The sequence below is a fragment of the Vollenhovia emeryi genome, unplaced genomic scaffold, assembly GCF_000949405.1.
Source record: "Vollenhovia emeryi isolate VEMERY1.0 unplaced genomic scaffold, V.emery_V1.0 DF939206.1, whole genome shotgun sequence".
Lineage (NCBI taxonomy): Eukaryota > Metazoa > Arthropoda > Insecta > Hymenoptera > Formicidae > Vollenhovia > Vollenhovia emeryi.
In genome coordinates this window covers 318,528-341,871 of record NW_011967160.1, presented here as the reverse complement: position 1 = coordinate 341,871, position 23,344 = coordinate 318,528, and the positions used below count along the sequence as shown (strand labels likewise).

At 44.5% G+C, this 23,344-nt stretch overlaps 1 protein-coding gene and 1 long non-coding RNA gene across 9 annotated transcripts in view; one reads left to right on the top strand and one right to left on the bottom strand.

Annotated features, from left to right (window-relative positions):
• Nucleotides 1-23,344, bottom strand: part of LOC105561495 (ankyrin repeat and fibronectin type-III domain-containing protein 1) — a 95,036-nt gene that overhangs the window by 2,845 nt on the left and 68,847 nt on the right. For 4 of the 8 annotated variants that reach the window (XM_012011527.1, XM_012011526.1, XM_012011528.1 and 1 more), the window contains 10 exons: nt 10,797-10,934; nt 10,588-10,666; nt 8,033-8,136; nt 5,037-5,297; nt 4,612-4,914; nt 4,101-4,540; nt 3,595-3,974; nt 2,898-3,504; nt 1,970-2,767; nt 332-1,035 (listed from right to left, as the gene is read on the bottom strand). In XM_012011527.1, coding sequence (XP_011866917.1) covers nt 700-1,035; nt 1,970-2,767; nt 2,898-3,504; nt 3,595-3,974; nt 4,101-4,540; nt 4,612-4,914; nt 5,037-5,297; nt 8,033-8,136; nt 10,588-10,666; nt 10,797-10,934 — 3,446 coding nt within the window. In that variant the 3' untranslated portion in view covers nt 332-699. Of the gene's footprint in view, nt 1-331; nt 1,036-1,736; nt 1,817-1,969; nt 2,768-2,897; nt 3,505-3,594; nt 3,975-4,100; nt 4,541-4,611; nt 4,915-5,036; nt 5,298-8,032; nt 8,137-10,587; nt 10,667-10,796; nt 10,935-11,693; nt 13,199-15,590; nt 17,431-23,344 lie in introns of those variants that run through there. The other 4 variants (XR_001008911.1, XM_012011525.1, XM_012011531.1 and 1 more) reach the window with 4 other exon arrangements.
• The window catches only part of LOC105561493, a 61,725-nt gene that overhangs the window by 25,867 nt on the left and 12,514 nt on the right, over nt 1-23,344 (top strand). The window lies entirely within an intron of this gene.

Genomic DNA, 23,344 nt, shown 5'->3' with positions numbered 1-23,344 from the left:
ATAAATATTTCAATTATTTATATTTTTCTTTAATATTTCTCAGTGGCTACTGAACAACATAAAACTAATCTATGTATAACAATAAAATTAGACCAGAATAGAATTGCGAAAAAATTTCTCTCTCGAATAGAATATCATTTCGTTTATAAAAAGTAAAGAGTAGAAGATAGACACGTTAATAAGCAATTTTTTAAACAATTATTAAATTTCTTAACACTTATCATTTATTTAAGAGGCCAAACATACTTTTTCCGCACTCTCTAAAAATTAATTAGTAAATTATCACATGAAAGCAGTAAATAGTCACTGATTTACAGTTATAAGTATACTACTGCGACGTTCACTGTTTTCAGTGATAATCCACCGATTGACTTTTAGGGAGCAGTAAAATAATTTAGAACATACAATTTGTCCTTCACACGTAGTGACCAGATCTCACGAAGTCACGTTCGTTCAAGAGTATTGAAGAATAAGTTGGAAGAAAAATTCAAGATAGCTCTCGATTCATGAGCCGTTGTACGAATTACTTTTTCTTTAGGTAGTCGCTGTTCATTAAAACATTTCGTTTGTTGGTAGTGCCGTTGAAGATGTACGACTAGGATGCTTTATGCGAAATGTCGTTATTAGGGAACGTTACGTTTACACGTATAGGACGTACTCAATTTACATTATTCGCTTATGAAATGCCGCTTACTTTTGCTATAAGTACGCGGTGTGTTTACTACTGTGCTCAAGAGCGGCAAGAACATCCTGCTTTTGCCTAACGTACAGCCGTCCCTTCTTCCACGGATTCTGTAAGTGAAGCGGCTTAAAATCGTCCCTTAAGCAACGCTCCCGCGCACCGATTACGGCAACTAGGCAAAAGTTTCGCAGCTCGTCGGCCGTGTAGGTGGGACCCTTCTGTCCTTTTAGGACCACCGCCATGTTTAGTTGCTTAACAACGAGATCCACGACTTCCCGCGCCGTGGTCCTCGGTGTTACGTGCAGCTTCAAACTGGTACCAGCTGCCAAACCGGTCTCGTAGGCCGCGTAAACCTGCAACGGCATCGCAAGATATATTGTCTTCTTATGTCTTGCAAGTGGTCAGTCACATGATAGAGAAAAAATTTAATTAGCACAATGCAGTTTCGAATAAGGAATAAGTGTGTCTATAAATGCGTACATAATTTGAGTCGATAAAACTAACACGGCCGAAATCGCATAGAAACGTTGTATCGATGTACAAGCTTATGTGTAATATATGTACATGGTGTGTCCGAAAGATTTCAATACTCAGTGAATAAAAAGAACAGACAGCGCCGTAAAAGAATTGATGCTTATCAAACTTTTCAAGATTCGTTGAACATCTTGTTTTTTCAAAGTTAGTACTTTCTAATAATTCACTCAGCTTCCTAATCTTATAGACACACTTTGTGCTTAGACGAACATAGAAAAAAAATGCGATATATATCCATAAGCCGTAAAAATATATACAATATAATTATATACAACACGATACTGCCATAAAACTCATGTATGTTGTTAATAATTCGTACTTTTTATGCAATACCCCTTAACACGATGTCATACTGTTATAACACATTACATACAGACATAATTTAGTTTCAAAGTAGCTATTACAAAGTGTAAAACGATCATAATAAATCTCTCATGCCGTACTGACGTTGGCACATTAAGCATAATATTTAAGCATAACCGAGCAGAGCAAGCGTTGAAATTTAACGGTGGCAGCTTACTCAATATGTCCACTACATCGGTTTGCACTACAGGACCAAGTGAGCTGTTTTTAATTATAATCGGGTTAGACTTGTGTTCCCTAGGAAGGAAAAATATCATTTAAAGACCGTATTTCGCGAGTCCAGGGGGATTTTAATGATGCTGAAAATTTCACTACTCGAAACGTCGCAATTGGTACGATAAGTGTTAGTACGTGGAAGAGTATCAAATATCGTAAAATTAGAGGTTGTACCTGAAGAATGCCCGGTAGAGGTGCGGGCATCATCGTCGCCTCTTCCTTCTCCTCGTCTAGATTATCCGTCGGGACGGTGGCCATCGCCGCGACGCTCGCGGTCGGTTTGGACGTTTTGACCTTGACACCCGGCTGGCCGGGCTTCAAGCAGACGCTCGAATTCGTCGCAGAGTACTCGTCGCTGCTCAGCGAGTGTAGACTGTCGGAATTTGTGTTGCTCACGCTAAGCAGACTCGTGGTGTTCGTGGAGATCGCGGTGGAGACGCTCAGCAGCGAGCCGCTATAGATGATGGGCTTGATGCTCAGTAACGGGCTGGTGCTGGCCGATGCCGACGTTATCGTGGCGGAACGATTTCGCGGGCTGTGTTTGTACTTGGCGAGGATCAAGGTGTCCTCGGACTTGGAGGGCGGCAATCTCACGTTCTGCAGCGGTATCAGGTGATTCGCGCTACTGGTGGCCGTCAGATTGCTTAGGTTGCTACTGTTGCTTATCGGCGCGCACGATTTCTGCGGCTCCGAAGTTGTCGACACGTTCGACGTGTTGCTACCTTTGCGCACGTATTGCCCACTGGGCAGCTGTTGCTCGCTCTTGCTGAATTCCGTCGTAAGGAGATTGGAGGACGATTTCGATAGATTGGGACCCGGCCAGCTGCCGCGGCCAGGACTCGATTTCACAAGTTTAGGATCTCTGGGTGGTAATTGTAGCAAGCTCCGTTTCAAGCTGTTACTGTTGCTGTTCTTATTTCTGTCGAGACTGAGTAGGTGCTTCATAGATATGCCAACGGTTTGCGACGGGATCTGCGAGAGATTATCGGAATTAATAACAAACGACAAAATTAGAAGTGTAAGATAAAATTGTAAGAGAAATCTAATATGTTACACAAGTTACCTCAGTGTTATTATGAATCATTATTACGTAAATAATTACATTTAATTGGGAAGAGCCGCGATCTCTCGCGAAAGTTATGACGTCGATCAGCCACCTGGCGCCTTTCCACACGGTATTCACTTGCGACTGAAGATCCTGCAATCTCGCTAGTTTGTCCTTCGCGACGCTCAGCTCCAAGGAACTGAAGGCCTCTCTGTGATTGTGCTGGGCCTGTGCGGTGTCCAGTTCCAGGATGCAGCTGAGCCTCGAGTAACGATTGATCACGTCCTTCTGATACGTATTCAAGTGGACCATCTCGAAGACCTGAATAGGCAACGACAGGAGGTCACCGCGCTGTAGCAGAATCTCTCGCGTGCCAGGTACGCAACAGGCGGTTTCGGCGGGCGGCACCGCGATCAGGAAGGACACGTCGTGAGTCAGATCGATCACCTCAGCGTCGTACAATCGATGCACCAGCGAATCCTCCGGACTGATCTCCATATAACTGAACAGTCGTCGCGCTGTCGCGGCGACCAGATCGACGAACAGCTTTTGCTGTTCCGTGCCTTGCGCCTCGTTCGTCACGTTCTCCTTCTCTTCGGATTCCTTCACGGAAAGCTCGGACGTGCAGATGCGCGTCACTCTCTTGAGGTAGTCCCACTCCTCCCTTGACAGGTAAAAACGAGAGTACGATAATACAATAGATAACCGTGACGTCGAATTGCGATATTTTGCGCTGTAATGAACGTAAACTTACGCGGACACGTGCGGATTATCGCGAATCTTACAATGTGGCAATACGTTCGGAGATTTCGTCGGAACAACCACTTGTATGAGGTCCACGCTGCTTTGCATTTTCAGATAACCGAGGTATAAACCCTTAGATAATTTAATACTGCTGACTTGGTGATATGTCATTTGCTCTTGTATGCTGGCCATCAGAATATCGGCGACGTTACTGTCTTCGTGCGTTATGACCTTCTTTATGACTTTACTGAGCGGCAACCACCTGCTGTTTAATACAGAAACCAATTTCGGCGACTTTATATAATTTACTGTCGAGAACACTAAGGTGCCTTGAATGTCTCTGATAGGTTTATGATACAATTGTCCAAGGTCCTGTATGCACAATGCAGCCTGCAAAATACATTAGACAGACTATCGTAAGATGTTTCTCTATATTTTTGAGTGAGCAATACGAGCTTGAGTAATTAGATTCAAGAAAAAGTTCGGTATTTTTATTAAACGATAGTAAACGGTTACCTGCATTTGGGCAGCAGCTTGAAGCAATTTTATCCTAAAGTGATTAGTCGAGCTGCTGTGACTCTTCTCCATATCCTGCCGTAAGGATTTAACATCGTCCCAAGTACAGGCGACTTTCATGAGCCAATGAAAGTCGTTGTATATACAACTGGGATACGTCTCGTCGATCTCGATCACGGGTAAGAAATCCTCGTTGGTAACGAGAACCTTGTCCTCGTGGTAGAGTAGACACGCTAGAAACACCCCTCGCCTGAGATTCTTCTGAAATTTGCTCGTCGCCGTGAAAAGCTGTTTTATCGTTGTCTTCTTCTTGTGATTTCGCCTCTGCACTGCCGGCGTTTCCTGCGTGTACTCCGGTCGCCTTATGTCGATGAACAGAGTGTTCAGCTGCTCCAGTCGCCCCGCGAATCTGGGCACCCTGCCGTCTATGTCCCTCCAACCTTCGATTCGAGTCGAAATGAATTTTTGTAAAATTGAAAATGTTCAAACGTCTACCCGGTACGGTACTTACTGCTAGGCGTAACGTGCGCGGGCGTAGAGTTTCTGAATCTGCTGTAGCCCTTCAAATTTCCGGCGGCGGCGCGAAAGTGATACTTTTGACCTTGAGTTAGACCCTCGATCCGACACTCCCTCTGCTTCATGTCCAGGACCTCCCTCTCGCCGCAAATAACCGAAAAGTCCTCGTGCAGGCTCCATTGGACTTTGAACTTGGTGCAGATCGGAGAGTCGTGCGAGTCTGGTTCTTGAAACCTGACTGCTACCGATGTCGTTCCGGTGACATCGACTGCGACTAAGAAGGGCATGTCGGGTGGGCCTGGAAGTAGAGAATATGATATATTTTAGTGAAAAAGTATTTGTTACGAGTCCTTTTAAAAAGGGTGATATGCGCCAACATGTTTTCGGTAACGCAATTTATAGGAAATCTATTCAACTCACGCGCTTGATCGAAACCCAGCAACATTTTTCTGAGGGCCCTGGCTCTCCTTTCCCATAGGGCAAGCTGCTTATCCTCCGTGCTACCTCCGCATCCCGTGGGATTGTTATGTTGCGTGGAAAAACTGGCCCTATGGCTGCTAGGTGGTTCCAATAGAGTTGTTCCACCGCTGCCGGAAGTACTGCCGCCGAGCTCTTGAACCCTGTGTTCCGCTTCCGAGAGCAATGACGCCAAGTGGCTACCCAGAGATTCCGGAGACTTGACTGCGTCAACAGAATATCAAACGTATGTACATATATACGAAGGTACGAATTCGCAGTTAAATATTAGAATGCACGAATGTACGTGACGTGAATAATTTGAATTACATTTGGACGCGGTTCTGCAATGCGGTACCAACTCCGAAAGCTTACTTTTCTGCTAGAGCAAAATCACACGAAACGCTAGGAATAGAATTCCGCGTCAACGTTGTCTCAAATATAATGACCGAACTATATAATCCTCTTTAAACACAATTTCATGTGTTATATGTGTGTGTTTTTTTTACATTAGGAGTAAAATTCCGAGCCAAAGTTATCTCAAATATAATAACTAAATTATAATCCTCTTCAAATACAATTTCGTGTATTATGCGATTTTTTTGACGGGTAAGAATTGGTCCTTTTTGCATAATACTACAGACTTCCGCTTCGAGCTGATCACTTCAGGTACGTTCCGTTTCACGCATGATGCGCATGATGCATTATTTATCCTTGTTATTCACCAAATGTTAAAGAAGGATAAACGATGCATCACGCGTATCATGCGTGAAACGGAACGTACCCCTGGTAATACAGAATAAAAAATCGCGAAGGTGGCGTTTGCTTCCTTATTACATATAACTGCATCGATTTGAGGCAAGCTTCGCGTTTTGATTATAAACATCTGAATGGAGCCAGTTATGTTTTGACAAATGGGGATTGTTACCACCCGCATGTTGTCCCACGCGCGATTATTGAACTAATTAGAGTATTTGCTATTTCGCGCGATCGATAGCTGCAATATTGTCGCGATATCTTGCGTGTCTCTTTGCAAGAGACGGTTTTGTCGTGATTAATTAGGGACTCGGGCACAATTGCAATTGCTTTTCATCGCGGAAATCGATAAAGAAGACGCGCTCAAGAAATTGCTTAAACGGCACCTGTCGGATTCTCGTATCGCTCACAAGGGGATAACCACTAGCCAAAATGTCCCACCGATTACGATTTCGTCTGATTACAAATAATCTCATCTAATTGCAAATAATTTTCTTATATACACGTTAAAAAATATGTAACGTGGTTAAACCTCAAAGAGCTGTTAGCTTTCCTCAAAGTACACTTTTCTTATTTTACGAAGAAGTATATACTGTTAGCGCTGTTGTTCTAACAGCAACTACTTAAGTCTCATTATGAAAAGAATACGCGCTAATAGGTGTGAACTATGATATACAGGGTGTCTCATTTTTAATGATCCACGCAAGTATCTTCAAAATTTTTAAATGGAACCCCCTATTGTTTATTATACTGTCTTATTCTACTAATTAATATGAACAACTTTTGTCTGAAACGTTTTTAATTTGCCTAATACTTTTTGAGATATTCAAGAGAAAATTTATAACTTTTTCAATGTTTAACTTATGATATCTCGATAACTGTTTGTCGAAGGGAAAAGTAGTACAGGACTTTTGTACTTGATTTAGTCTCAGGAATATGCTGTTGCAATAGTGTTTCAATTATTGAAAATTCTTGTGTATTGTAACACATAAAATTTACACACACAAAAATTCTATTGTCTAACAAGTGAAGAAACTTGAAAATTAATACAAAATGATTACACGGGGATTTCATAATAATTTCGGAGACGCTGTCCCGCGATTACATAAAGTGGTTACCCCCTTCATCGCTCACGTCTGTCGAATCAAAGTTGAACGTCGAGTCATCCTTCCCGGGGATGTTTACAGGAACCCGTCGCGGATGTCTCGGGAAAATTAGTTCGGAAGAAGTGTCCCTCGTACTCTATATTTCATTTTCGAGGACTCGGTGTCCCAACGTGTTGCCGCCGTAAAAGCGCTAACGAGCGTAACGGGACAAATTAAGACGCGGCAAACTTTCGCAAAGACGAATGAATCTCAAGTTGCCGACTTAATAACGCGGGATTCCCCGGTCTCGCTTGACGGCACATTAAGGAGAAATTTATCTTCCTGAACTTTTATCCCACTGTCCCGGGGAGACAAGAGAGCCGTTCGGCGACGCGATAATCTCGCGCGGAAATCCGATTCGGGTCCTCTAGCCGCGGGCACGGCCCGCGACGTTTCGTAGTCTCGTTGCGAAAGTCGATGGGAAAGCTCGGGTGTTCGCCGCCGGATTTTTTTTTTAATGCCCGGAATGCTCCGAAGAGATGAAAGGGAGTCGCTCGCTCGCATTCACAGTTCGCGCACTATCCGGCTTAACGGGATACGAGAGCGTCGAGAAATGTTTAGATACCGCCGCCGACTTTACAATTCCACGCCGCGTACACGCGCTCGCGTTCGATCGTAATTACGCCGCGGCTCGATATACCAGACAAAGGGGGATATTATTAAAAACGTCGCGGAAAAAGCGCACCGCCGCGTTTCCAGAGCGAGAAGAGAGTCCCCCGTTTTTCTTTCTTTCTTGTCTTTTTTTTATTATTTTATTGCGCATTTCGCATTTCGCATTCCCGCTTTTATATTTATTCGTCGCGACGCAATAAAGCCCGACGGCATTTTTATTAGAGACTACGGAATCCTAATTGGAATCTCCCACGAACCCGCCGATTTTCTTGGGGGTTTTATTTTTTTGCGAAGGGAAAGCGAGAGACAGAGACGAGAGATAATTTCGCGGGAAAGCGGAAAAGCGAATCCCGCGGAAAGAGGTGCGGATCAACGAGATTCGTCACGGGCGTAACGAAGTTGCCGCTATGCCGCGCGAAGTTTGTAATTGGATTCGATTGTACTTACATTGATTCCCCTCCTGCGCCCCGAACGCAACCAGCATTTTTGCAAGCGGCCTGTTGTTGCTAAGCACAGCGACGTCCAGCGGTGACAAGCCGTCGCTGTTAACGCTGTAAATGATGAGATTGCAAATAGCGTAGGCTGGTGGTAAAGTTTACTTTTAGATCCTTTCCAAGAGGCAGACAAAAGTGAGAACGTTCGAGAGACATTTCGCAGTTTTTCCGTGTCAAACTTTTCATCCTCTTCTATTTTTTTTTACATTGTACCAAAGCACATAACTTTACGCGTCGTTGCACGCAACGTTAAACATTGTCTAACTTTGTTTCACCTTCCGCGCCGCTTTATCCGCCGTTATGTGAAAATAAAACCGAAAAGTTTCAGCCATTGAGTCCCTATATCAAGTTAAGGCGGGATTCCCCGTGGAATAAAAAGACTTCGGGTACGTTTTCGCTAATATTTATGTGACATTTAGGAGGACGATAAAAATCCGGCAAAGCACACGTAAGTGTGGACTTCCTGACTGAATTATAAATCGGTGCCATCCCGCCGTCCCGTTTGTATTTTCCAATCTGAGTGTATCTCGTTTTACGAGCCGTCGCTCGGTTCCCTTCGTTAGAACGGAAAAATTTTGCTTCGTCCAAGCGGCAAATCGTGGGATTAATGAGATTCACTCTGAAACATTTAATTACTTTCGCCTACTTCACCTCGGACTACTTTGATGCGTAAAAGCGAGGGAGGGGACATCAAATAAACGTTAACGATATAAAATAGTCCGGGATAAATGCTGGCTAAATGAATTTCCCAGTTTTACGTCATCTATCGACTTTTCGTTTGCAACGGGAATTTGAATTGCGTTGTTACAGCTACCGTGCGAAATGAGCAACTTGTAACTTTTCCGCTCTCTGCCTACGGATTACTTTTTCTATTTTTCCATCTATACGGATCTGTTTTCAATTGCTGGATATTTTTAAATAAAGTATATTATCCGGGCAAGAGAATCCGGGCAAGAGAACATATTCGAGAGTAGTTTGTCAGAAAAATTCCAAAAACCAGCCGACGGTTTTTGGAATTTTTCTGACAAACTACTCTCAAATGTGTTCTTCAAAACAAAACTGATTATCGAAAACTTTCAGACGTTAAAACACGATCATTAATGTCAATAATTTCTTTTTACCAACACCGTCGAACTATTTCCGATATTCTTGCGCGACCGACGTGACAATTGGAAATGCATATTTTTTACACGTTCAGATTTATTCCTCTTTATCCAATTTCGACAATGTGATATAAAACTTCAGTATCCAACTTTTTCAACCTGAAACGAAGTGAAAACGCTATATTTTGCTGAGCGTTAAAATCGTCCGAATTGAATCCACTTTTTTTTTATTCGAGTTTTGAGTAATTCTTAGTTCGTGAAAGTTCAAATATCCGGCAAACTTCGTGAACGTCTTTCAATCAAATCAGTCAGGCCATTCGTCTATACATGTTAAATCGGTCACCCGAATTGGCACCGGAACCTTGTTAATCCGCGTAATTCATTTCATCGACGGCCAACGCTTTGTCGTAGTCACTGGCAGGACAAACCAAAAGCTAATATATCCTCGGGCGACAAATAGCTGCCGGATTGCTCGCCGGAAATAGAAGCAAACAGCTATTTTCCGTAATTACTACACGCGCCCGACAACGAAGAGCTTCCAGAGGCATTGGAATGCAACAAAACGCACCATTTGCCCGCCGGCTTAAAGATGCACCCGCTATCCGTTCCGCCGAAATTCGCGGCTCATTTTACATTCACGAAGAGCGCTCCGACGTAATTTAACACGCTCTGGCTGAAAACGAAATTAGTCCGGCATAAAAAGCGCTAACGACTCGTAGCTTTCAGACACGGCGGAGAAATAATTGCGCAGGCCGCGAGGAACAATTGGAGCGAGGTGAAATTTTTATTTTATCCATCCGCGATTATCCCACGATAATCTTCTACGTTACAATCCCTCCCGGACACGGAGGAAGTAAAAGCTTCAACGCAGCCCGGACAATTATTTTTTGCAGACGATAGCCTGCGCCCGATATATGTGGTGACCTAAATCTCTCGAGATCCCCCAAGATACACGTCGAATCGAATCAGGATGTTGGTAGGTACCACGCTGGTCGAACCGTTCCTAATAGCGCGATTGACTGCTTCTGCAGCGGTGCGCCTCGAAAGTTTCGGCTCGTATATTAGATTAAAGCCTCGCCGAGTAATGTGTATTTCGAGTGAACGAGGGTCTTCTAGGTCAGGCGTAGGCTCTTTCGCGGGAAGGCGAGGATCGCGACTTTAAATATCGCGAGATAAAAAATCCATAGCTCACGAGTTTCAACAACAAGATAATTGAATTCTCTTGCGCGCGTAAATTCAATGATTTACGGGTATCCATCAGATTATCCAGCGAACGAAATATCCGGCTGTCAGATAAGATCGTATCTCTAACTCAGCAGCTTTTAGTCCCCATTTACCCCCGAAACAATCATCTTAATAATCCCTTAATGCGTACGTACGTCTAACGATATAAATAGCTACTCACCTATTTATGTCCACATCGGTAGATTCCAAAATAGTCCTCGCTTTATCCAAGTGACCATGTTCCACAGCCGCAAACAGGGCTAAAAATAAAACGACAACAACGTCGAGGTTATTTCTAATTGCGTGTAAAATTTGCCGTGGCAAGTGTAAGTTCGGCAAAGAGCTTTTGAAAACTTAAAAAAAACGGCAAATCGATAAAAAATAAAATACCATGCAGGTGTATGTTGAGGGATTGGGCCGAGAGAGGATTGATATGTATTGACGATAGATTATTTAGTTGTTGGTGTGGCTGTTGTTTCTTCTTGCCGAAACCCTCCAGGAACTCCATCCCTTGCAACGAGTGGAACTCTGTGCGCATGAAGAGATAAAGCAAAATAAATAAACCATAAATAAATAAATAAACTAAACATTGTACAGTAAATAAGCGGTAAATACATAATGTAAAATGAGAGAAATTTGAGGGAATCGAGAGGAGATTGTATGTTCCGAGAAAGATAAATCTGTGCAATTTATTGAGTTTACTTTCACATCGAAGAAATATATATATATATATTTCTTCGATAATATATATATATATAATTTTATAATGATTTAAACGCGTCCCATCAGTTGTTGTAATAATTATTTATATTTCAATTAGTGAAATTTTGGAAGTAAATATGGAACGAACGATGAAAGTGTTTGCCATAGAAAGCTGCGATTTAAGAAATGAAAGAGAGCTATCCCTGTATTATTTCTTTCCTTCATTTCTTATCTTGCTCATCATAATTCAATGAGCTCATGCGTTTTACTCTAACCACTTTCACGACTAGAAAATTTCCCACGTGTCGGAGATGATCTAGAATGTTAATGCCGTTTTTATTTCGTGATAAACGTACTTTCTTTTTATATCCGCGATAATTAATTTGGTTAGCGTGAGAAAATATGCCAGTTAAAGTTAAACCCGCTATTTTATTAGACAGGATTTAGACCTCTTTTCTTCATCGCCGTGAAGAAAGGGGCTAGATCGATAATTTGCCGCGGAAACTTGAACTAACTCCCTAGGAAGTGCTTAATTGCATCTGGCGCGGCCGCTGACTAATTAGAAAACTTATCGATCCAGCGTACTTGATCCCGATGATGTCGACACGAAAACTCGCTCCTGACCGAGCCGCTCGTAACTCTTCGTTTCCTTCGCGTCTCTTTTCCTGTCGGTCGTCATTTTATTTCGAAAACTATTGCCACGTCTTGTCCAAAAGTTGGCAATGTTATCCGTTCTGATTTTACAGGACTTTGAAGGGCATGTCTTGACGCTGTCGTGGATCTTCTGATTCTGCAGGCAGATCGTGGCGTTTCTTCTCTCCGTCTCGTATATCTTGCAGTAAAATTTAATCCTCGGCCGATCAAATTCGCCGAAGGACTCGGTCGTCCTTCTATTTCTGTTTATCACGTTCAAATGATCGCTCCTCGCCTCGCAAGGACGTCTCAGAGGATCGGTCTCGCATCTGGGACGAAATGCGTTTCGTGACTCCCCGTCCTCGAGGTATTCTTCATCCTCGTCCTTGCCTCGCGCGTAGCTCGTTTTGCGATAGAAGGGCCGATTAGGCGCGGCCTTGTGGGAATCCACGACGACGGTCAAGACATCGCATTCGGATGACACGGCGGCGCGATCACTTTCGCCCTCTTGCTCCTGCCGTTGTTCTTCCTCCTCCTCTTTCACTTCAAAGAGGAAGCTCGAGACGGAGGAGTCCAAGGAACTGTCCAGCACGAACGTGGGGTTCTCGTAGGACACATGTTTGCTCGATCGACCCGTGTCTGTCTCGCAGGGCGCACGTTTGTCATTACAGTCCTTTTCACGAGCATCTTCCTGCGCGCTCTCCGCACTGTGTCTCCTACGAAAAATGTGAACGATCTTCGGTGATTTCGTCCCTTCGTCCCTCGTCGAGGGCCTCTCCACGTCCTTCCGGCCCTTACCCATTAGCCTGTCAGTCAGAGACAGCTTGTTCTTCAGATCCTTCGTGATTTCTCGCGAATCGAGATCCGAGGTCTTTCGAGGACTCGGGGACGCCGCGCCGTCGATTTTGTCGCGCGGATTCGTACTCCCGAAATTTTTTCGCGGACTCGTGGGCTTCTCGCCGTTCTGAGATTCTTCAAGGACAGACAGATTACATCCTTTCTTGACGACGAGATCCTTCGGGACGGACGACAGATCGAAGCCAGCGGTCAGTCGCTGCTTCGCATGATCGCGTATCTTTGACATCAGCTTCATAGACGCTCGGAAGGATCTCGACCTCTTCAAGGTCGACATCCCGCCGCCCGAGGAACGCCTCGAGAGTAGTTCCATCTTCGGGCTAGATGGGGCGGATTTGCGAAATTTCATCTGGGGATCGCTCGATGATTCCGCTTGATGTACAGTCCCAATGTCCTATCGAGATACCTGATCCCTTTGAGAGCCTCGATACGCCTGAACCTTCTCAATGCGACGGGATCGCTTTTCGCATGTCGCTCGTTTTATAAATTATTGATAATATGTATTATCGCTGTTGGCAATAAGGCACGTTACCGCTTCTCTTTGGTAGGATAAAGCTTCGACATTTGCTGCTCTCCGTAAGTAATTCTTTGGCTGAGTAGAGCTGCAAAAAAATCATCGACACCGTCATTTCGCTCGAGTCTCTAACGTAACGGCACATTTTTCTCTCGGACTGCACGACGAGGCGGCACGGGATTATATACATTACAATATATTATACACGTAAGCTTCCGAGATTATTCCGAAACTCCTACAGCGTTGATTACCTTAATGCGATTAGTCTGCGAATTAATTCACAACGTGTCGAGTTTTCGCTCTGACTGACGGACTATCTCTCGCCGGTCTGTCTCGTTTGCGACGAAACTGATAAATATTTACACGGAGCGCCAGAGAGAAGAGCGGTCAGCAATGAAAGGGGATTAGCACGAGTGTTGCTGATAAAACGACGACGTAGACGCTACGTGACTGCCGTCTCTGAAACGATTTTATTGTTTACTTAGGGCCACGTACCCCGCTCGATTCCGCCGCGCGACAATTGGCCATTACGAAGAAGTGGACGGAACATGGCCTCTTCCTCCTCGGACAATTTACCGGGCCAATCAAATTCATTGCTGTCGTCCGTTAGTCGTTAAGATCTTGATCACAGCGGAGTGTAGGTGCTACAAGATCAATGACAAGATCGCTGGTAGCCTAACCAGCGTCGAACGTACAATAAAGCGATTGTTCCCAGCGGACGAATGCGCGAGAGAAGTTACGGAGTTTCGACTCCTCGCAACCTCAAGTAACTGCATCTGAAGTGGATATTGACGTACGATACCGATATCCGATATCGGGGGCGAAAGAAAAGAGTGACACAGATATCTTATATCGGAGATTCAGATAAAGAAATCATTCATGTCGGGACGCGTCGCGCTCGCGTAACGGATGAGCGCGATAATTTTTCAAGCGCTTTACCCCGGACTTTTATACGCCGCTCCTCGCCGTATCTTCGCGCTCGGCTTTCTCCGAACTGAAAATTCATCAGCGTGTTATTCACAGAGCGATGATGGACTAAAATATCCTTCCACGAGGTCGTGCCAGCCTGTTTCTCGCGAAAGCGTGGACGTTCAGGCGTGCATCGAATCGATTGGAAGGGGCAAAAATTGGTCGGTCTGCCAGTCCAGATTGGAGCGCATTAGAAGTTAACGAGGGAATTGCCGATCGGCTAGATGTTAACAAAGGTAATTGCAGTCTGGAGCCGAGCGAATCGTCAGACAGTTTCGATCTGCGGGGGAGCAGATCCTTCGGTAACCAACGTATTTCAAATCGAGGAAGCGGGTCGCGAGCGCGCGTTCTTTTAAAAAAAAGAAACTTTGGATTAAGGAGAGGACGGGGGAAAAAACACCCGCGGCTTGAACGTTTCTTCGTTTAACGGACATCGCATTAATCATCTTAACAATGTCTCTTTTTACCGTCTTCCTTTCCCTCCTATCCGTCTTCTCCTGTACTTGCGCGTAAGTCACACGATTGTTATCACGATGAATCGATCTCTTTGTGGAAGACATCAGCTCCGGGGGCCTCTCTTAAAAGCGGAACGATTCGTGACCAAGTCCTAACTCATTTTCCTACTCCGTTACGGACGGTTGTTTACCCCTTCAGAGCGTTGTCCTCGTTATCGGCCCCCCCCCCCTCCCTATCTCCGGTCCCGATAAACGACAATCTACTTCCTGTAATGAGGAGTCACGGTTCTTTGACGCCACGTCCTTACGTTGGAAGACGCACGCCGTAACCGAGTTACACCACTTTGACGTTACAGGATTTTAGGCTTTAAACAATTTCCCTCGACTTTATTCCATTGTATGTGTGCAACTTTTATCTACACGCGGTTTTCGCTTCTTTCTTTTTCCACTCCGCTTTCGCCAATATTTGGCTTCGCCTATTACACTACGTATCGCGTACCTTTATTCGTTCTTTACACACTCCCGTTTCTCATAATAATTTTATAACGTATTTTTTTCTCTACATTCTATATTTGGCCAGCGAGTTAGGGAGTAAACGTCGCTGCGCTGTTCTTTTACCTCGCGATTAAATCCGCGGCGAAAAAGAATGTTGTCTCACGTGCAGAAAGCTTTTAAAAACAGCGCCGCGAGCCCGGAGACATTGGGCTTGTTTTCTGTTCCTGCACTGGTGAACTAGTGCAGTAAGCTAGAATGAGAAAAAATATACTTGTCTTACTTCAATTTATTGCACTAGTTCACCAGTGCAGGAACAGAAAACAAGCCCAATGTCTGCCTGTTAAGAGACGCGAGAAAAGTCCGCGCAAATGTCACCGCGAAGTCGTACGGATGCAATGTTGTAATCTACCATCAAACGTCGCCATCGCGGGCGAGATGTTAGGCAACGATCGTGAAACCCCCGAGATCCCCGCGAACACTGTGTATCGGCAAACGTGTCGTTCATGGTATTACGCAATGCGCTCGTACGGCTGCGAGAGACCTAGCCTGGCAAGGACGTACGTGCGTCGGTCCGTTCACCAGTTTGCCGCTCGAATGCCGCCGCTCGGGATCAAAGTCCCGCCACCCCGCTCGTCGTGCTTTCCGAGAAGAAAACGTTGCGACGCGTATGCGTCGGCACGCCAGGCTACCTGGCTCTGTCACAGGGCGAATTCCACAGGGCTGGGCCCGGTTCTATAGGCGCGACATCGAGAGCGGCGTCTCCGCGCGCGCAGGCGAGGACAGCGTCGTCCCTCGGACGCCGTTTGGCTCGTTAAAGTCGCCGCGACTTTTGTCCGACCGTCCTGACGATTGTACGTCGCTTCCGCATCAATATCCATAATTTGGATATTACGTTGTATATAATTGTCGAGGCGATATACCTCTTAATTTTTCTATTGCTACTAATAAACTAACGGAGACCCTTGATCGCTATGTATCCTTGGGCCATTATTTGGAAATTCTTTCACTGTCGATTCATCATTTGGAAATGCTTTCACTATCGATTCATCATTCGGACATTCTTTCACTATCAATTCATCATTTGGAAATTCTTTCACTATCGATCCACGACGCCGCACCACATTTGTCCAATGTCACCGTGATAGGCACGTTGCCCCGGACTACTCCCGAGCACCAGCGGCCGGCCAATTTTTTCTTCAGTCACACACGATCGAACTGTTAAACGTCCGACACGTGACGAGATGTCGCGCACAGGAGCAAGATCGAGCCTCGGCGATTTACCGACGGACAGGCCCTCGGTTTCGAAACGCGTCATGTGCGCGCGCACTTTTTACAACCGTTGGCCGCTGTGACCCCGGGATTGGACTACAGGCGTACGAAGCGGCCTGCGGAGGGGCTGATTTTCTCGCAGCGTCACGAGGCCCCGGTCCCACGAGGCCCGAGATGGCGCGCGGCCACTTTCCCTTCGGCGGTTTCCTCCACGGCGGTCGCCTCCTTTTCTCGGCGAGATCCGCGACCTTGACTCGCAAGAGTCCTCACGACTTCCCTCACGTTCTCGCGCCGCGTCGCTCTCGCGCGAGCTGCGAACACCAGCGATGCGGCATTACTGAGGGGGTACGTACACATGCCGGCGGGACCCCCCGATCCGTTCCACGACGAGCAAACAGCTGCCGCGTCTGGTCCCCCTCCAGCAACGAGTGGCCACGTTGCGTTGCTCCGGAGAGAGAGAGATTGCCCAGTCTTTCGGGGCACTGACGGCTGCCTCGCACGAGCCAGTCTGTCTGCCTTGTCTGATTAAGCCAGACAGATGGATAGTTTATATCGCAGAAACGGACGGCTTCCTCTTAACACCGTCGAAGAGCGAAATACCTAATATTCTGACTAATCGTTCGTTTAATTCAATCGTTAGATTGGGTCTTAATTTAGATATTAAACTATTGTTTAAAATGATTACTAAACAGCCATTAAACCGAGATAAAACCATTAATGAACCAGCGCTAATAACTTTATCCCGCTTAATAGCATTACATTGTTAAACTACACAATCAGTCGTAAGGTGCAAATTAGTAATTTTCAAGTTTCTCTCGCTTAATTTCAAACTGCCTTATTTGATATAGGAGAGAATGAAAATAGATTGTGCGGCACGTGAGAATAACGTGAATTTTGGCAAAGCATGTGAGGACGGCGTGTGAGGTAACTTTTCCGTTCTAATTTTATTCGTATTACCTCAATGCTTGCTCAGGGTGACGTCAACGCTTAATTGGGGCGATGAAATTATGCCTAATACGCACCGAGTTCTGCCTCGTTAAACTTCTTTGGCACGATTTATTAGTACGATATGCATCACACGGCGGGCGCCTCGGCAAGCTTGTTCCCAGATTTTTTTTAACACATATCACCTTGCGCCTGCGTACGTGCACGGAGAGAATTTTCTCTTAAGATTTATCTTGGAAATGTGATCGTGGGACAACGCGGCATTTCAAAGAATTTTATGAGAGCTTCTCGATATTCTACCATACATTTCACTAGCAATTATACTTAGGCCCGGTTTCACCAAACGTCGCTTAACTCGGCCCAAAAACTATGTTTATCTTTAACAATTTTTTTTACTGTAAATTACCATACAACGAAATAAATATTTTAAGGATTTATTAGGGCAGTCTTCAATAACACCAAAAAAAATTTTGTCATCATTAAAAAGTACTTTTTAAAACTCTTTTCAAACTGGCACCATTTTGCTGTTTTTAAATAAAAATTCTTAATTGAAGTTCGGGACATAGCGACACTCACATAGATTGAGAATCTTTTTGATTTTTTGTTTCAGGTAAGCCTGAATGATAAGTTATCAACGCAGCGGACTTGCATCTTTTTTTGACACGCCATTCGAACGGTGTAGAAAACGCTTAATTAAAAAATTGTTTAAATTATGACAAGAATTTTTTGTTATTTAAGAGTGCCCTAATAAATCCCAAAAAGATTTATTTCATTGTATGGTGTATTTACTGTGAAAAAAAATTGTTAGATAAGCAAAGTTTTTGGGCCGTTAAAGAGGAATGACCCCTTAATTCATATTTGTCTCTTTCTAAAGTAACAGTTGGAAAGAGACAAAGAACGAATTAAGCTAAGCTTAAAGTTAAGCGACGTCGGTGAAACCAAGCCTTAGTATACATTTTATTAGTAAAATGTATGATAAAATTTCAAAAAAACTCATAAAGTTCTTCAAAATGCCATGTTGTCTCACGATCGCGTGATTTTCAGGATAAATTTTAAGAGAAAACCCTCTTCGTAAACAAAGAAATTCGGTGGACATGCCGCATTCCCATCGAGATTACGTAACAACATTGTGACTCCATCGATACGTCGAACAAAATGTGTTGCTGATATATATCTATATCTGATAATTATATCCGTTATCAATGATTATAGCAATTATCGTCAAATAATATGTTTGCCTGCGCTTATCACAGAATAACGATCCGCCGCTATTTGGCGCGTGCTAATACATTCACGCCGAAAATTTCAGGATTGTTACGGCAAATCGAGCACGCTGAATGCTAATCACGTCAAACACGAGATCACATACATACATGCGTACGCACGCGCGCACGTATACGCGCGTGCACACCCACACACGCGTGCGCGTATCTCTTTTCTCGTCTGTTTGAACCTGTCTGCGTAATTAAACAGCCGGTTAGACAACGCTCCCGCGCCCGCGCCATTAATCGAGAATTTCTCCGCGCAATCTGAGATTGAGTGATAAAATTATCAACGTGTCGCACGGAACGACCAGAATTCCTCGGCAATTTTGGCGTAATGTCAAAAATACCGCCGCTCTTTTTGTTGCGCGTAAAAATGTCATTATGCGCGCGCGCGACCCCATTAAGCTTCGTCCCGCTCGAGACCTCTCTTTACTTTTCCCGTTCTTCTTTTTTTTTTTACCATTAGGCGCAATGACGACGTGCCGCATTTATTAGCCGTATACGGATAAGGGACCCGGCGATTTGCATTTTCATGCGAGATCGGTCTGGCGTGCCACGTCCCTCGGGATGGCTGTAGCGCGCGAAAAAGGCGATTTGACGGAAATCGCTGCGATTATACCTCGGCGAAAGGTTGCGCCGTTTATCGCGTAGCGCCAAGTCACCGGAAATCTGACCATCCGGAGCAGATCTCGTTACGGTACGCAGGCTCTGTTCGAGAGGCGGTTTAGACTACGAACGTAGTAGTCCCTTTGAATTTTTCCTCGGTTCTCGGCTTACCGAAGGAAGCCCGGCTTCGGGTTGGGATTAAAATAGCTGGGACATATACCCGTGCATCGAGAAGCGGTGTTCATAATACCGAAATTTGCATTAATTTAACGCAAAGTTCGGGCGTAAATTTTAACAACGTTCATAGTCTCTCGCGCTCGGTGAACCTTAATGAAACTTAATATTGCGTTTCCCAAAAAGTAGATTCCCGTTTAATTTATAGTATGAAGTTGCCGCACACCTTCAGTTCGTTAACGATAAGGCGGATCGTTGAAAAAGCGAGAAATGTCGAAAAGTTCATTAGAAATCGCGCGGGCGAAACTTTCCCGGGAAGTTCAGCGCGATTGTTCGGCGGGAGAATTTAATTTCTATTCTGGGAGGATGCGATAACAATGCTACCGAGTTTTGTTCGCATGGAACGAGTCGTAACGAGGTAAGCCATGAAACACTTTTATTTTGCCCGCCGTTTAGATGGAAGATGCATTTCGCGGAACTCCCGCGGTATCGCGATTTCTCATTATGTTCCATAAGGAACGAGCGCGATTCGTGCCGTCCTAAGATGTCTCGTAATATGCTCATCGGTGCGCGATACGGATCCTTTGTGATTAATAATATGTTGTTGGTGACGCAGTGGTACACGGATACGGGTAAGCAGCTCCCTGGAAGTATGGTAAACCGCGGTTCGTGGGAATCCCCCTCTCGCCGCCCGGCGTCAGGCACACTGTGACGTCCTTTTGTGACGTCACGTGGATCCCGTCACGGCAGCTCGATCTCGGCGCATGTGCTTTTACTGCCGATAAAGAGCCTCCGCTACGCGAGGAATAAAATTTCGTGTAAAATCCGCAAGCGAGGGTGTATTAATGAAAAATTCATCGATCCGTAAAACGTAACGGCGCGGTCGACAGCGCTGTTACGGACCTAGCCCGCATCAGTTTAATGCGCCGTTACGGTCCCGTTTTCCGGCAGCCCCCGTTCGTCTTTCTTGTATATACGAGGAACTTTCGAGCTGCCAATTGAAAGTTCGCGCGCGGAAAAAAGTTCAGACATTAGACTCTACGGCCCTCTCCGAAAAGAACTTCATTAGTCGTTCAAACATATCTCGCTGAAATCTTTTTTTTTTAATATGCCCTTTGCAGCGAGGAAGAGAGTGGTCGTGTTCGTTGCGAAAATTCATAAATTTGTTTCAACCTTTCAAGTTTTTTGTTTTTCGAAAAGAGCGCTGCGATAAAATAAGCTCGGACATGCGCGAGTACTTTGGCCTCGAGGATTTTGTCCTCGTTTGTTAATTATGCGGCCGTCACTGCGTCACGACAAAGGAAGTAAGCGAGATACGAGGAAGCTGTAGCTTAGCGTCTATCCAGCTATTTCATTCGAATCGTGTAAAACACTGTGTAAGAGATTTCGTAATTTCTTACGATTGATTAGTTTTCCCTACCAAGACGGTGTATCTTTTCCTGTTATCTTTTCGCGGAATATAACGCGATTAGCCGAAATAAATTGCGCACGGTTTTTCGTCGGAGCTAAACGGTAGCTCGGAAATTTCATTAACATAAATCCATCAAATAAATTTGCTGTTTGCCTTTTATTTTAAAATCTATACACTTATATAATATATCGCGCGCGCGCGCAAATATTTAACGTTTTGCTGCTTCACGCACGATTATGTATGCAGCTCCGTACAATCGATTATTGCGCATCGCGAGTGATATATTGCAAAGAGAATGTAAATTTATTAAATATCGATTTTGCATTTTACACATTGTGAAATAATTTTCCATAATTTTCTACTAATTATGCGTTTGCAAAGATCGCTTGATCGAATTAATAAATCTATTAGAGATTTACGTTTTATTACGTGCGTGCATATAACTCGCGTGAAAAGTATGAGGAAGTTTATCAACGTTAGAATAAATAGAACGGCCAAGTGAACGTACGTGTGTATACGTGTGGAAATCGAATGGAGATTAAAACGTAGGTTTAAGATTAGATAAAGATTTGCGTACTTTTGTGTTATATAATCGATAAGTGCATCTGTTTTTTTTTGTATTATTCGTGTTGTGATAAGCGAGAGTTCTTTTAACTCCGCGGAGGATCGGCGAAGTTATCTGTTTATGGCGCATATATCTTAATTATAGCGCGATTAACATCTATGATTTGTAGGAGCGCTATTGTCAGTTCGGAGAAACGCTTCCTGTGCACTTGCGTTTCTATGGCGTCTCGAGAATCGTTCATCATAGCGTATAATCGATCGGGGCGGAACGTATTGTCTGTCGTCAATGAGACGTAACTATATAGGTACACGTTGCACGTCTGTGCGATATTAGACGGAAAATATGACGCCGCGGCGCACCACGTAAACGGGGAGCGCGATGCGGTGATGCGGAACGGATGCACACCCCGCGGAATCCATTTCCCACTGACATTGAGATATATATGGCACTGTCAGGAAATTGGAAGTGCGCAAGGACGCGCACGTTTTGTTGGAGGTGCATTAAAAAGTCATGCATACGTGCGTTCGACGAGGTGAGAAGCGACGGTGGGACGCGCGAATCCGCGGAGCTGACTTTATCTACCGGCAGTTCGCGACGAGAGATGGAATATCGCGTGGAATTCCGCGTGATTTTCAAGAACGAATAGCTGAAGCGGCGGGTATTAGATGCGTAATACGCCGTGTCTGCCGTGGCAAGACAAAGTAATTCGTTTAGCGTTGCAGTGAAATCCGTTTAAAGCACCGAATGGCCGCAGCAATTTCCTGAATTTGCATTGGCGATGATTTGGAGAATTGATGGAGCATGTTAATTACTTGACGTAATTGAAAACTACCGCAACGGGAGAGGCATTACAACGAACAGATGGATTTCAACGAGTATAGTCGATAAAATTTGTTTCATTCATTTCAAGCGTTTCATTCACTTGAATATTTATGAATTGTAATCGAAAAGAAATCAACGAAATCCCGCCCCATTTCATTTTATATTCGCGAAACGCTCTGCAAATCCAACCATCGACGGTCATTGAGGAAAATTTTGTTTAAAGGGCATCGCGTAACATTTAAATCAATTAATAAAGGAACTTGACATATTCGGAGACCCACGAATGACCTGGGACCGAGTAATTAAAGAATTAATTAATTCTGCAGACAGACATCGACATTCTTTGTCACTTTAATGGACTTTGAAACCCGAGACACTCCACATTCGCAAGTTTCAGATTCCCCGGGGAGTTTTCAGGGCAGATATGTAAATTTCAGCAATCGTTCCCCACGGTTCTGGGAAGCAGGTCGTTATTTTTGCGCGTGTGAAGGATGATAGCGCTATTTCTTCCCCGCGGCATATCGATAGATTCAGAAAACGAAAAGAAATAGAAAGCTCTATATATCAATGGGCTCGCGATACGTTTCCAAGCGTGTTTAAAGAACGTATACTCTGAAATTATGTAACACATCGAATCCTTTCTGCCAAAACGGTTACACGAATTCCCCCCGCGGGAGAGTACACCTCCCCCCACATTCGTTTGGTAAGAGCTGACGTACGATATTTATGTGCGTTGTAAGTTTGAAAACGGTTTGCAGGGCAAACTCTTCGAAAACAACGACAACTGTACCCATTTACGACAGTTTTCGACCCAGTTGGAAAATTTTTAACAAGAAACACAGCTCTCGTTCTGAAGCGCATCGTCCAAAGCTGAAGATAGTCTGTGTGCAACAGCAGTCGGGGTGCAATTAACATCGTAACTGCAATGCAACGAGGTTCATAATCATAAACTGCATTCTCAGCGAGAATATTACGCGCAACTGCCGCACACGCGCAGGCAAACACGAACTACGTCCTGTGAGAAAAAAGTTCTCACTACGATCTTCGCCGCCAGCGGCATGTAATATCGCAGTTATATCCGTAATCGGCTCCATCGTTACTTAGCACGTGTAATAGCAATACAAAAATGCACACGGAAATGCGAATTATGAGAAAGTATAATTCAATTGCGTTAAGCGGACAGTAAAATTTCAATCGTTACAGGAATAGAAAAAAAACACATTCGATTATTTTTAACGCCACGTGCCGGCAGAAGAGG